The sequence below is a fragment of the Lactuca virosa genome, chromosome 1, assembly GCF_052849685.1.
Source record: "Lactuca virosa cultivar CGN04683 chromosome 1, Lactuca_virosa_CGN04683_v6, whole genome shotgun sequence".
NCBI lineage: Eukaryota > Viridiplantae > Streptophyta > Magnoliopsida > Asterales > Asteraceae > Lactuca > Lactuca virosa.
In genome coordinates this window covers 296,673,868-296,689,286 of record NC_136426.1, presented here as the reverse complement: position 1 = coordinate 296,689,286, position 15,419 = coordinate 296,673,868, and the positions used below count along the sequence as shown (strand labels likewise).

Here is a 15,419-nt window from a genome sequence, read left to right as displayed (position 1 = left end):
ACACCAGATTTTATAAGATTTAATTTAGATTTTGTTTAGATTTGATAAAAATTTTATAGGATTTCAACATACTTGTAAAAGTTTAATTTAAATCATCTACATGAACACACAAGTTTAGATTAATTTAAAATGATGATTAAGGACTCCTTATGTTAGCTTATTTACTGAATTTAAAAGATAAAATCAATATATTATATCAGTTGTAATTATTCATAAACAAAACTGTGTGATACATGCCAACTTATACAATAGAAAAAATACAACGATTGTTATAAAAGAAAAGAAACCATTAAACATCCAAAACATACCCACTCACTCCCTAAAAATGGAGAAGATTTCACACAATTTCATACCAGTTAACGCGCTAAACCTCCATGTAGCTGAAATCTGCTCTAAGTCCTCACCCACAGTGGTTTTCCTTCACGGTTTCCCGGGGACATGGTACAGTTGGCGTCATCAGATGGTTGATGTATCAAATGCCGGTTTCATAGCCATTGCACCTGATCTCAGAGGATATGGTCTTTCGGATCCACCTCCACAACCCGAAAAGGCATCCTTCACTGACTTTCTCAAAAATATTGCCTCTATCCTTGATTCTCTTGCCATTTCTAAGGTATGTTACTTTATCACATTAACGTAGATTCAAAAGAACTAGATATTGATGTGTTATGTTTGTATGAATATGAACATTGTCAGGCGTTTATGATTGGTAAAGATTTTGGAGCAATGGTGGACTACACATTCGCTCTTATGTACCCAGAGAAAGTAGGAGGAATTGTAACGCTTGTCCTGCCATTTATGCCTCCAGGTGCTATCAATCATCATTTGCCTCTCTCGGAGGGCTTTTATGCTCGAAGATGGATGGTAGACTTTACATGTTATAGCTAAATTGTATTGAAATATAAATATACTTCGTACGTACCTAATGTTTATGAGATTATTATTGTAATTTTTATTAGGAACCAGGAAGAGCTGAAGCTGATTTTAGTCGTTTTGATGCTAAAACTGTGGTGAAAAACCTCTATATCATGTTTTCTAAAAATGAAATACTGATAGCCAATGAAGACCAGGAGATAATGGATTTGGTTAAACCGTTGACTCCTCTACCCTTTTGGTTCACGGAGGAGGATCTTGCCACTTATGGTGTTTTGTATAAGAAATCTGGTTTTCAAACAGCACTCCAAGTTCCCTATAGGTGATTTCATTTACTAACATAATATAATTGTTGAATATGAGATTCTTAAGTATATTCATTTTCATTTTAACCATTGTAGGTCAGCTGGTGATAATAATGGATCCCATGAAAATGATCCGCTAGTAGAAGCTCCTTCAATGTTGATCATTGGTGAGGAGGATTGTGTGATCAAATATCCTGGATTGGATGAATATATTAGGAGTGGGGAGGTGAAGAAATATGTACCCAACCTAGAAACTATACATGTGCCTCATGGATCTCATTTTGTTAATGAGCAATTCCCCGACAAGGTCAACCAACTTATCATCACTTTCCTTGATCAGAACAAGCATCGCTTGGTGGCTTAATTCATTTCCATGAAAAAGACCCGGTTAAATGCTTAAAATAACTCCGGGTTTGCAACTAGGTTATGCAGGGTGGGTTATATATGAAAAACCTAATAAAAATCGGTTCACCAATCGGGTCATAACAATTTAATATAGTCTGGTTCCTATAAATAAAACCGGGTACTTTCATGTTAAAGAGGACTGCCTTTATGTGGTCATACTGAAACAACATGGTTCTTTTATATGAGTAAGGTTATGGCCTGGTTTTTATTTAGGGTTCTGCAGCGGGTCTTTTTAGTGCTTTCAATTTTTTTAAAACTCTTTTATTACATTTATAATTTGAGTACCATCATGGTTTTGTACTATGCAACCGCCAACGAGGTACTCAGGTACTCTCACTAGTTTTAATTCTTTTAATGTTCATTTATTAACTTTGTAATCTATGTACCAACATACTTTGTTACATTGCTAATTTTTCATTTAACTAAACTAGATAAAGAAATTCTCATGTTAAATTCCAATGAATTTCGACATATTAACATCTATTAACAGTACTAGCCCTACTACAAAACATGTTATAGGACTCGCCAAATAGGACCCAATTTTTTGAAAAATTGGGATATATTATGAAAAAACTGGGATTTATAAAGGAAAAAACTATATGACCCGGTTTAACCGAAAGAACAGGGTATATATTATACTTAAGTAACGGGGGTTCCCAACTTAAGAACCGGGACTTTTAGCTAGAACGGAATGTGACCCAGCATCTAGAAAAACCGGGTTCTATTACTATTACTGGAAAAGATAGGTTCAAGTAGCTATATTACCCATTTTTAAACAACTCGGATGTTTGACTTCTTTTACAAAATATAAATGTAGCTTAGTTAATGAGTGAGCTTAAATATACAAATAGCACTTCATAGCCGCAATGTAGAAAATAGCAAATCCAAGACTAAATTATTAAATCCACACCAAAACAACTGAATATTCTTCCTAAGATAGTCTTGTAACTTGGCACATGTAACATTGAACATACACAAAGTACGCAACTTGTAACATCACACTTTGAAATTAACCATTGGCTTATAAGTTTTAGGTGTTTTTGTTTTTTAAAGCGAAAATTCATGAGGTCTACAGACCGCCTCTGCAACCCTCTGTAGCAGAAGATATGGACCAAATTGTTGCAGCCTGTAATAAGAAGTATGTTTGTCTTTTTAACATCTGCAGGCTGCTGTAATAAACTGAAATTTAAATAAATTGATTTCACAAACTGAAAATAGTTCCCAACACCGAAATTTTAATAATTCTAGTCTTAAAACATTAAAAAGAATATTAAAATGAACATGTAAAAAAACATAAATATATTTTTTTAAAAACAAAAACTAAAAAAATATGAAAGAAGCTATCAGTTTTTTCTAGAAAAAACTAATTCTAAAGAACATAACAAAATTATAAAAAAAAAATTTATGAAAATATTGCAAACAATGTCTGCAAAATTTATAAAAGAATCACACATGTTAAAAAAGATGCAATCGAAACTGAAAATATTATTAAAAGAAATGGTAAAAAAAATTAAAAAAAATCAAAGTTTTTTTAAAAAAAAATCATGTTATAAAAAACTATGGAAACTATTAAAAAAATTGTATCAAATCCGTAAATCAAAGATTAACAAAAAAAAATCAAAGTTTAAAACAAAAATCAAAGTTAACAAAAATCAAAGTTAAGAAAAATCAAGTTATACCAAATTTCTAAAAAAAATTACTTGGAAAAAATGAAAGCTGAATAGGTTTGAAAATGCAAGTCAAGTGTTGCATCAGACAGAAGACGCGCGCAGATGTTTTGTAGTCTGAAGTATTCCAAAAAACAAACTTTTACGAGAGGGCCAGTGTTGCGCGTATGCAGAGCGGCACAACAAAAAGTGGTCTGAAGAAGTTTTTGTAAAAAAACAAACTTCTTAATTTTAAGGCCAAAGACTTTATTACTGGAAAGAGGGCGGTAGGTAACTGACAAGTTTTTTTTAACAGCTAAGACTTTAATAATCAACAAACACCAGGGGCGGAGATGGAAACAAAGCATACAAATCAAACAAAACAACCGGCTACAACAGAAACAAAAGAATCTAAAGATCCAAAGAACAGAGAACAATATTAGATAGATAAACAACCACTACTTCATCCTATACACATGTTGAATATTTGGTCATTGGGTCGGTTTTAGGTTATTTTGGGTCGGGGCACAAACAAAAAAGTGTTAAAACTAGTAAACAAATGAATTATTGAAAGTACATTGCTAAATGCCTAATGTAAAATGTAACAGACTTATTTGTGTGTTTGTGTCTTTGTTAGAAATGGCATAACAAGAGGATTTGCATGTATACAATCAATAGTCTCTTAGTCAGACCCTTTTAGCAACAAGTTAGAGATTTAAGATTTATCATATTTAATGGTATAAAATAAAAAATAAACATTTATACCTGCAACAATCTGCTACCACAACCATAGGCATCCCCGCCTAAACTTCCTTGCAATCTAACCTCTAAGTAATCCAGATATATTGTAAGTTTTGCTAAAACTGTAATCCGAACTCATGATCTCATATAGAACAAAACACATACAAATGCCTGAGAGGGGCACAAAAGGAGAATATAAAAACAAACATAAAAAATCAGACCTAAAGTAAGGGAAACATAAATCATGAGAGTTGAATGAGAAACTGAGATACGAAGTACAGAGGACAAATCTCTTAGATTGCAGAGGGTGTAATAGTTTTCTTTTCACTCGTCTCTTTTTATGTTTTCTATAATCTCGATCTCTCCTATGTGTATTTATCTCTCCCTATAACACCCCTTCCCGATTTCTTCCCCTTTATCGGTCTCTCACTTTTCTCTCTTTTTTCCTTCTCTTACGATCATTATTTCAATCCTTTCTATGTATTACCACTCGAATGGAATGGGTGTTTGTGTATAAAAGAAAACAAATTTTAGTTGATTCTAGTGAGAGGGAGTGGAAAAGGTATATACCAAATTAATCGGTGATAGATTAGAAGTTGGAATATAATCGAGTTTTTGGCGGAAAAAAAACTTTAACTCTATATATGAGAGTAATATCTACAAAAACAAATGTTTTTAAAAAACAATCGATTTTGATACTCCATTATTTTTTTACAATTTAAACATTAAGGTTTAATAACTTTTACAATGTTGATATTGAATTATCTAATTTGTTTCAATGTTAACCATTTAACAAGTTTTGTCGGTCCCAGTAACCCTATGACACGTCTGACTCCCTCTTTTAAACCCATTACCACATGAGCTTCCATGTAACCCTATGCCTTCATACCTTAACACCTTACTTCTTCAATTAACGCTATCTTCATCCCCATCACCTGTCTTCTAAACCCGCGTCTCTACCTACGAGGCTTCCCCATAGCATAGTTGGTTCTTCCACTGATGAGGCTTCCCCAATTAGGTCTTGATAATGGTAACCAACTTCAAAATCATGTGTCCTTTGGGTCACGTGTTCTTGATGGGTATTAACAACATCGATATTTTTGTTTAGAGTTCATGAAAACCTTGACTCGATGATTGGTTGAGCCGTTTGGTTTCCATAGTATTTCTAATATTCTCCAAATACCCTTTATAAAGTTTACCAAACCCTCCATTACATATGACATAATTCTCATTAAATTAATCAGTAGAAAAATTCACATCTTTGAGTGTATAATTATGGCAACGTTATGATGGAAGTAATGAGCATAACAACTTTGGATACTTCGATTCATTGGAATTGGTTCCCTTGATGATTTGTCCATGACTAGCCTTCGATAACATAAAAGCATAAGAACTAGAACAGATAACAAGACTAATCCTCACCCAGCACCTTCAAGTATTGCAATAAAGGCTTTGAAAGACTCACTAGGGCACAAACAAGTGATGCAAAGAAGTAAATTCGTGTTTAATTCATTAAAGGGATGGTTCAGATCTTGAGGTTGCATATCATTCACCTCCTTAAATACATCAACTCGATCGGCTAACCATTATAATATTTCAAGAAAGTTACCTTCATTATCTGATTCTTCCCTGTTGTTATGACCACGAAATGCTAATCATGGTCGGAGAAAGAACCTAACACAATCAATTGAAGCATTTAAACGAGTACAATATTCTTTTTCTTGTAAAGTAGTTTGTTTCTCATGTAAGGTCACAAAATTTCAAAATAGATTTCTCATTTAAAACGAGTTAACCAATTAAAACTTTTTACTTAAAACCATTAAGTAACATTCATTTGTTTGAATATAATAACATTAATAGAGTTGAATTACAAAACAATGGAAACAAAATCTTCAATGCGAGGGTACAGTCCTACCGAGCTCTTCTCACGAACAACCTGTAAAACATCTAATCCACAACTGTAAGCATAAAGCTTACTGGGTTCCCCAATATAGCACATATTCCATCTTACATACAATGTATACAAGCAAAAACCTCAGCGCTAGTGCTGATTTGCCAACTCTCCTATTCACAAGAATACAACATACTATAACATCCTATAATATTCAGAACCTAAAAGAACTTTTTTTATGCTTTAAAAATCATGATACTTCATTTGCAGATGTCGGGCTAGTCAACTAAAATATAATAAGCGTTAAAAATAATTTTTAATAGAAAATTATCTAGGATAAATAATCTTAACCAAAGTAATAGTTAGGGTCGACAATTATAACCTATTTGATGTAAGAAAGAAGAATTATATGAATATTATGTGTTTCATGATTATTATAATATAATAAAATTGGAAAAAATCAGCCGAATCGACCGTAAATCGTAAAAATAAGTGCGCCAAAACACACACACACACACACACACACACACACACACATATATATATATATATATATATATATATATATATATATATATATATTTAGAAAGTAAACGTCTTCCCGATCCCGAAAATATAAATTTCGTAGAAATCTGACTCCATATGAATTAGATATGATTTTTATAAGATATAAAAATAAGCTGCGCACAACGAATGTATGACGTAAAAAGCTACGAAGAGAATGGTTGACTATTAGCTAATGCCACCAAAATGAAAATTGTCACACCCCCGAACCAAACGGCGGAAACGTCCGGGGGCTTGTGCGTGACTTCATCTTGAAATATCATTACAGTGAATATAAATGAAACATAACATCATCATTACCATTCATAATATAATACAACTGCCATTGTTTACATCAAGAACAATCTTTTAAATAACTTGACCAAAACATTCAATGTATGATGTTGGACAGTACACAAAACAAAATCCCCTATTCTTGTTGATTCTTCTACTTAACGAGTCCCTGTGAATACAAGTTATTTTGAAAAGGTCAACATATGTAATGTTGGTGAGTTCATAAGTATATTTGAGAAAATGATTTGTATAACTTTGTAATCACAAGAAAATCCTGTATTTTCTTAAAATAGTTTGGTATGTTTATGTCTGATCTTGTATTAATGCATGTGTGTTATTGTTTAATAGAATGTCAAAAGTGATTGATGAGAATGTATATAGAATGTCCCCGGACAACCCGATGTTGCCCGTAAAAGAAGAATAGTTAACGTTGTCGTACCAACACCGAGGTGGGGTACCAGTGTGAGTAAGTTACCGAGTAATCCAATCATAAAAGAAAATAGATAATGTTGTCGTACCAACACCGAGGTGGGGTACCAGTGTGAGTAAGTTTCCTAGTAATCCAACATAAAAGAAAATAGTCTTTCGTAAACTTCATAACATTAATTCCTCTAAGTTAGCCGCCGTAACCATACTAAATAATGACAATTTCACCTGTCTTGGCGTTTGTGAACGCCGACTGAAAAATAGAATAAGGTTATAGTCACCCTAGACTGACGTAGTCTAACTGTAGCGAACAGCTCAGGTGCGGAGTGTCACCCCCGTATAGATCTATACACAAAACCCCGCTCTCCCTCAAAGAGACTCTGATTATAACTACAGGCTACGATCGAACACTTAATAGGTGTCAACCGATAAAACTCACTAGATCCTCAATCGAATTTACGCGAAGATAAACGTATAAAACTCACTCCATGCCCAACGAACCATGTAAGTGAGCCCCTAGGGCATCGCTAAACATGTGAGTCATTTCAAAACCTAATATCAATGAGATTATATAACATGGGCCCAAAATATATGAAAAGGACAACTAAGGCACATTTCACATGTAAGGTATTTATATGCCCAAATAGCACGCAAACATATAAATGGGTCACTAAGGCCCAATAACCAAGAAATGATCAAAATTAATCCTTTTGTTAGTTTATTGTTGGTTTTGGTTCAAGTATTCACTAAAATAGCATAAAAGCCCACTTTTTGTAAAAATGACGTTCTTGGCCCAATAAGCCAAAAATTTACAATTAAGACCCAATTTTTGTAAGAATAACACTTTAGTCCCCATTTTGTTGAAAACTTGTGTTTATTACTAGTTTGTGGTAAAAATAACATTTTAAACCCATTTTTGTCAAAAATATCATTTTTGGCTTGATTTTTGTGAAAACACACATTTTTCTGGTTTTGGACTTTTCTGACCTAGTTGTTGGAAAATTTCTAGAAAAATTATCGTTAGTCGAAATTTGGATCCATAAATTTTGAAAGTTTGTAAATTTTGTCTATATTGTTCATAATTTTTCTCATAATTTTTAATGGCTTCTAACAAGTGTGAAATTTCTCACCTTCACAGGCTAGTCCGAAATTATTTCAAATCTGATAGGCAGTTTTGTAAAATTCGCCAAAAATTGTAGAAAAATCGTATGAAAACGTGAGAGTAGTCATTTTAAAGGTATAAACCTGAACTTGTTGCATGGAAAACAGTTTTGAAAAATATTATCATTTAGGTGGTCAAAACAGTTCGATATTGGACCAAAACGTTTCTGTCAATGGCTGATTTATGAGTTTAGTTTATAGATCTTTGAACACAACACTCATTTTTGCTATTCTAAGTGTATAAATCCCAGATCTACTAGTTTACATGTATTATATGTGATAACACATACTTTTCTCAAGGTTTTCATGTAGATCCAAGTGATAAACTTAATATTCTTAACATGTTTTTAGATTTATGAAGTAAATAGCACATAATCAACAAATAAGTCATGAAAAACACACATATTCATGCATATACACATAGATCTACACAAAGCAACTTCTATTCTCCCCCAAAACCAAGTAAAAATCGAAAATAGGGGGTATGAACTCACCTTGGGGTGTTGGATTCGGTTTTTGGTGAGGAGATGAGTAGATCTCGGCCCTAGCAAACTCCTTGAGGATGTTTTCGAACTTAAAGGGTTCTAGGGGGTTAGATCATGAAATAAACTATGTAAGAAAGAGTTCTTAGCTTTAATATGGAAAGTAGATGTTTATGCCTAATAACAACTTACCAAGAGGTTGAAAAACTTGATGAAGACTCTTGAAACCCAAACCAAAATCTCGAAATTTTGAAGAGATGAGGGGATTGCTTGAGAGAGTTTTTGGAGAGTTTGTCGGTGAGAATGTGTGTGTGTGTGTTCTTTGGCCGAGAATAGGGAAGAAAAAGAGAGAGGGTGGTGGTTTTTGCATGATCGTCACAAGCTAGCTTGCATGGAAGTATGTTATGTAATAACATTATTGTTTGGTGGTGAATTGTGAGGTGTCACTCCTCTAATTATCCATCCTTCTCTCTTTTTTTGTTATTGGGCCGAGAGAGGGGAAAGAGGAAAGGAAAAGAGAAGATTTGGGCCCTTCCTTGTCTTTGTTCGAGCTTATGAGGCCCAAATAAATATTTTTCGGCCCATTGGGCCCTTATGAGAGTTCCTGTCCCAATGGTGCTCAAGGAGGTAGTTTATGGCCCATTAGGGCTTATGAAACTAGTTATGGCCCATCATGGCCCAATAGAAATAAGATGGATCATTCTTAGCCCATATGCCCCAAAATACCCTAATTTCATGAATATGAGTCTAATTTTGGCCCAATTAGGTTTACTTGGCCCAAAATTAACAATTTGAAAGTTTAATGGTCCATTAGGCCCAATAAGAGAATCCTAGTCCATAATGAACTTGAGTCGGGATTTCTAGGGTTTCCAATCCTTATTTGAACATATGAGATATATTTTAACGAGCATAGAGTATAGTATTCACTTAGAGTACAAGCTTTCACAATGGATGATGTTTACATGAGAATAGAATTTCCTAGCAAAATGCCAGTTGTGACATCACCCCCCCGTTAGAGGCAATTTCGTCCCGAAATTCTTTCGAAACATAGGTTCATGAATGAGAGAATAGGTGAGGGTCCGTTATCTCCAGCGGTTCCTCGACGAATAGGAGATTCTTGGTTATTTCGATCTCTTCTAAAGGAATGACAAGAGTTTCATCTGATAAGCACTTCTTCAAATTCAGGGCGTGGAACACGGGGTGTACGTTGCTGAGCTCCAAAGGTAGTTGTAGTTTATAAGCTACTGGACCAGTTCGGGCAAGAATCTCGAACGGTTCGATGTAGCGCGGGTTTAGTTTTCCCCTTTTTTTCCCAAAACGGATCATCCCTTTCCAGGGGGAGACTTTTAGTAGCACCCGATCTCCGACTTGGAATTCCAACGGTTTTTTTCATTTGTCAGCATAACTCTTCTGTCTGTCTCGTGATGCTTGAAGTCGAGTTCTGATTTGGATTATTTTCTCTGTCGTTTCGCGAGTGGTTCCTGGTCCCGAGAGAGTACTGGAGAGTGATCTGCATTTTCGACCATAAAGAGCCTCGAAAGGAGCAACCTTGATGCTCGTGCAATAACTGTTATTGCGTGAGAATTCAATCAAGGGCAACCGGGTATCCCATGACTCGCTGAATTCAAACACCTAGACTTGTAGCATGATTTCGAATGGTTGAAAGGTCCGTTCACTTTGGGTATTGGTTTGAGGGTGGTAAGCAATGCTCATGACTAGCTGTATTCCTATAGCCTTCTGAAGTGACTGTCAAAATCTTGAAGTAATTCCGTTATCTCGATCCACGCAGTGTATCCTTCGCGATATTCTCCGGCTTTGATGCTTTCCAAGGCCGGTCGTAGGTGTTGACAGTGTTTTGTTCTTGCTTCGTGAGCATACGAGTATGTTATTGATGAAAACAATAAAAAGGCTGACTAGGAATGGTTGGGAAAACTCGGTTCGTAGGGTCCTTGAAAACGGTGGGAGCATTCGTTAGACCGAAGGGTATCACAACGAATTTGAAATGGCCGTATCGAGTTCGAAAGGTAGTTTTCGGAATGTCCTCTTCTCGGACTCGGAGCTGATGATAACTGAATCTTAGATCTATTTGGAGAAATAACTAGCTCCTTAAAGCTGGTCAAATAGGACGTTAATCCGAGGGAGTGGGTATCGGTTTTTGATAGTGAGCTTATTCAATTCCCTAAAATCGATGCACATTCTGAAGGATCCATCTTCTTGACGAACCAGACCGGAGCTCCCCAGGTGAGAATCTTGGCCCGAGGAATCCTTTGCGCAACAATTCTCTCAATGGGCTGGATAACTCCTGAATTTCGGCGGGAGCTACCATGTAGGATGAATTGGCAATTTATGTGGTTCCCGGTATGAGGTCGATTTGAAATTCGACTTGTCTCTCTAGGGTATTCCCAGAAGTTCCTCGGGACATACATCCGGAAAATCGCATGCTACTGGAATTCCTTGTATACTTACTTCTTCCTTGGCCTTGTCCACAACGTGAGCGAGGAAAACGTAGTTCTTCTTGTGCAGACACTTTTGTGCCTTAATACATGAGTTAAGACGAGGATTAGCGTCAGGTTTATCACCATAGGTTATTAGAGTTTCGTGATTGGGGAGGTGAAGGCAAACGGCCTTCTCGCGACACATAGTATCAGCACGGTGGGGGCTTAACCCAACCATGCCGATTATCACATCAAAACTCCTAATATTTACTGGCATTAAATTTATTTGAAATGAATGGTTGTTTAGTGTTAAGGTATACCCTACATAAATATCCTAGGTTAATTCGGGTTTTCCCATTAGCCATCTCCACCGTGAAGGTTGCTCCTTGATTGTTAGCCTTGGGGCAATTGCGCCTGAAGTGACCGGTTCCCCCACACCCATAACAGGTGTGACTGATCTCATCATAGGTGTTGTTGTTAAGGTTGTTGCAATTGTTGTTGTTTTTGTTTGGCTGACGATTCTGTCGTGGATAAGTTCTATAGTATTTGGTGGTGTGATCCTTTCGGTTGCATTTCTTACAATGCGGCTCCCGGCAGGCTCCATTATGATGGAAATTGCACTGGTTGCATTTTGGAAGACTTCCAGCATATGTTCTCGCTGGTGTTGATGTAGTAGGGGTCATGGTCGCATGGACAATAACAACATGTTGCTTCTTCGAGAACACTTAGGTGGGCTGTCCCTTTCTCTTACTTCCAGACTTCCGCTTCCTGTTCTTAAGCTTGGGGTTTGGAGTGCCTTGATAATTTGTACTTGTTGGTTTCCGTGCTCGTTCCTACGGCTGTAGTTTTCGATGCTATTTCCACCTATATTGGTGTTGTTTGCGTTGATTTATGCCATAGCAGCGGTTACTGCCGCTGTTACAGCAGCTTGGAATGTAGCAGAGTCCATCTGCAGGAGCGGTGTCTCGTGGGTGTGCTTGTTATTTCTGTGGGATGACACTTCCCTGCTGCATGATGATAAGCCAGATCGTAAGTAGTGATAGTCATTCCTGGTTGTACTCTATAAATTTCACGTCTTGTCGTATGATTCTCATTGTTTCCATTTACATCCCTATGATGTATTTACGGTAGTAGGCAATCGCAAATTTGGCACGATCGTTACGTCTATCCTTAGAGTATATGAGTTGTTTTTGGTTCCGGGATCCTTAAGTATCTAGCGGTCTCGAGGGTTCGGTTGTGCATATAATTGAATTTATGCAATAACATGAAATAAAGATAGCACATAATTGTTTCATTGGTAAGTACCATCTTAGTACTCGAAAGAGATTCATATCGGATAGTAGGGGGGAGAAAAGAAAAGGTTGATCCTAATTGTGGGCGGAAAGTGTCTGGTGGTGGTGCTGATGAAGTAGATGCACCTCGGAGACAAGCTACTTGTCGCTCGGTATCTCGTAGTCGTACCTCCCAAACTAACTGTCTTGCTCGGGAGTCTCCGTTCACTTCCTGTGTTTGTCCTTCATCTCTCTCAACAGCAACCGCATTTGGTCAGTTTGATTTGGGGTGTCCTGAGCTTGGTTGCCAACGTCCCGGGTGCGTCGGACCATGACTGGGAGGGCCCGGTCAGCTGGTCCTCTATGACTAAGATGAAAGAGACCTCGGTTCCTACCGTAGTGTGGTCGTATACCCTGCTGGTGACTCCATCTCCGATATCGAGTGCCCATGAGGCTTGGGGCCACCGGGGCCCATAAGATAAGTCGGTACCCTGGTCATGTATGGAGGATTGATGACATCGGATTTTGCATCCGATTCATCATCATCATCACCCTCCAGCTCTTCCTCTTCGAGGTCCACCACTGACTCGGCGGGTTCATCTGTAAGTTCTACTTCATGTTCCACCTCTGGTTCATCCTTTGAGTCTTCTTCTGGGTCAAGCCACCCTGCATTCCCCTTACTAGGGAGATAGGGGTCTCCTGGCTAATGATGCGCGTCCATAGTGTATTGCACGAAGGGGTATAAATACTAGAAACAATTAGCACACCAAATACTCCTATAGTATTTTAATTTTGTTTAGGTTTGGATCTATAAGCTCTTTGGATAATTAAATGGTAAGTTTTTGATTCATTGTCCATCACAATTGCTCCCGAACACATGTTGGTCGTATTTTGAATGAATGTAGTTGATCAGGCTACATTCACCCCCAATACGACTACATAACTGCCCGGGTTTAATAGCGATGCTCAAATCCTCCAAAGACTTTTACTGTTCTTGTTGTGTTATTACCCTAAAATGCACACATAGGTACGTAGTTTAATTATTCAGAGTAGTTTAGTCCTATTGTATTTATAGTTGCACATCTTGTATGGTTAGATATGCCAGTTCACTATAAACAATGCTCTGATACCAATCTGTCACACCCCCGAACCAGACGGCGGAAACGTCCGAGAGCTTGTGCGTGACTTCATCTTGAAATATCATTACAGTGAATATAAATGAAACATAACATCATCATTACCATGCATAATATAATACAACTGCCGTTGTCTACATCAAGTACAATCTTTTAAATAACATGACCAAAACATTCAATGTATGATGTTGGACAGTACACAAAACAAAATCCCCTATTCTTGTTGATTCTTATTCTTAACGAGTCCCTGGGAATACAAGTTATTTTGAAAAGTTCAACATATATAATGTCGGTGAGTTCATAAGTATATTTGAGAAAATGATTTGTATAAATTTGTAATCACAAGAAAATCCTATATTTTCTTAAAATAGTTTGGTATGTTTATGTCTGATCTTGTATTAATGCATGTGTGTTATTGTTTAATAGAATGTCAAAAGTGATTGATGAGAATGTATATAGAATGTCCCCCGACAACCCGATGTTTCCCGTAAAATAAGAATAGTTAATGATGTCGTACCAACACCGAGGTGGGGTACCAGTGTGAGTAAGTTACCGAGTAATCCAATCATAAAAGAAAATAGATAATGCTGTCATACCAACACCGAGGTGGGGTACCAGTGTGAGTAAGTTTCCTAGTAATCCAACATAAAAGAAAATAGTCTTCCGCAACCTTCATAACGTTAATTACTCTAAGTGAGCCGTCATAACCATACTAAATAATGACAATTTCACCTGTCTTGGCGTTTGTGAACGCCGACTGAAAAATAGAATAAGGTTATAGTCACCCTAGACTGATGTAGTCTAACTGTAGGGAACAGCTCAGGTGTGAAGTGTCACCCCCGTATAGATCTATACACAAAAACCCGCTCTCCCTCAAAGAGACTCTGATTATAACTACAGGCTACGATCGAACATTTAATAGATGTCAACCGATAAAACTCACTAGATCCTTAATCGAATTTACGCGAAGATAAACGTATAAAACTCAGTCCAGGCCCAACGAACCATGTAAGTGAGCCACTAGGGCGTCGCTAAACATGTGAGTCATTTCAAAACCTAATATGAATGACATTATATAACATGGGCCTAAAATATATGCAAAATGACAACTAAGGCTCATTTCACATGTAAGGTATTTATAGGCCCAAATAGCACGCAAATAGTATACAAAACCTATCAAACATATAAATGGGCCACTAAGGCCCAATAACCTAGAAATGATCAAAATTAATCCGTTTGTTAGTTTATTGTTGGTTTTGGTTCAAGTATTCACTAAAATAGCATAAAAGCCCACTTTTTGTAAAAATGACGTTCTTGGCCCAATAAGCCAAAAATTTACAATTAAGGCCCAATTTTTGTAAGAATAACACTTTGGTCCCCATTTTGTTCAAAACTTGTGTTTATGACTAGTTTGTGGTAAAAATAACATTTTAAACCCATTTTTGTCAGAAATATCATTTTTGGCTTGATTTTTGTGAAAACACACATTTTTCTGGTTTTGGGCTTTTCTGACCTAGTTGTTGGAAAATTTGTAGAAACATCATCGTTAGTCGAAATTTGGATCCGTAAATTTTGGAAGTTTGGAAATTTTGTCTAATTTGTTCAGAATTTTTCTCATAATTTTTAATGGCTTCTAACAAGTGTGAAATTGCTCACCTTCACAGGCTGGTCCGAAATTATTACAAATATGATAGGCAGTTTTGTAAAATTCGCCAAAAATTGTAGAAAACTCGTATGAAAACGTGAGAGTAGTCATTTTAAAGGTATAAACCTGAACTTGTTTATAGATCTTTGAACACAACACACATTT

The 15,419-nt window shown here is 36.4% G+C and overlaps 1 protein-coding gene across 1 annotated transcript; it reads left to right on the top strand.

The window, feature by feature from the left end:
• Window positions 1-303: 303 nt before the first annotated feature.
• Window positions 304-1,795, top strand: LOC145109767 (epoxide hydrolase 1-like). The gene is made up of 4 exons (XM_079046935.1): window positions 304-613; window positions 697-864; window positions 960-1,195; window positions 1,275-1,795. The coding sequence occupies exons 1-4, from the start codon at window positions 326-328 to the stop codon at window positions 1,540-1,542; spliced, it is 960 nt and encodes a 319-aa protein (XP_078903061.1). The 5' UTR covers window positions 304-325; the 3' UTR covers window positions 1,543-1,795.
• The last annotated feature ends 13,624 nt before the right edge of the window (window positions 1,796-15,419 follow it).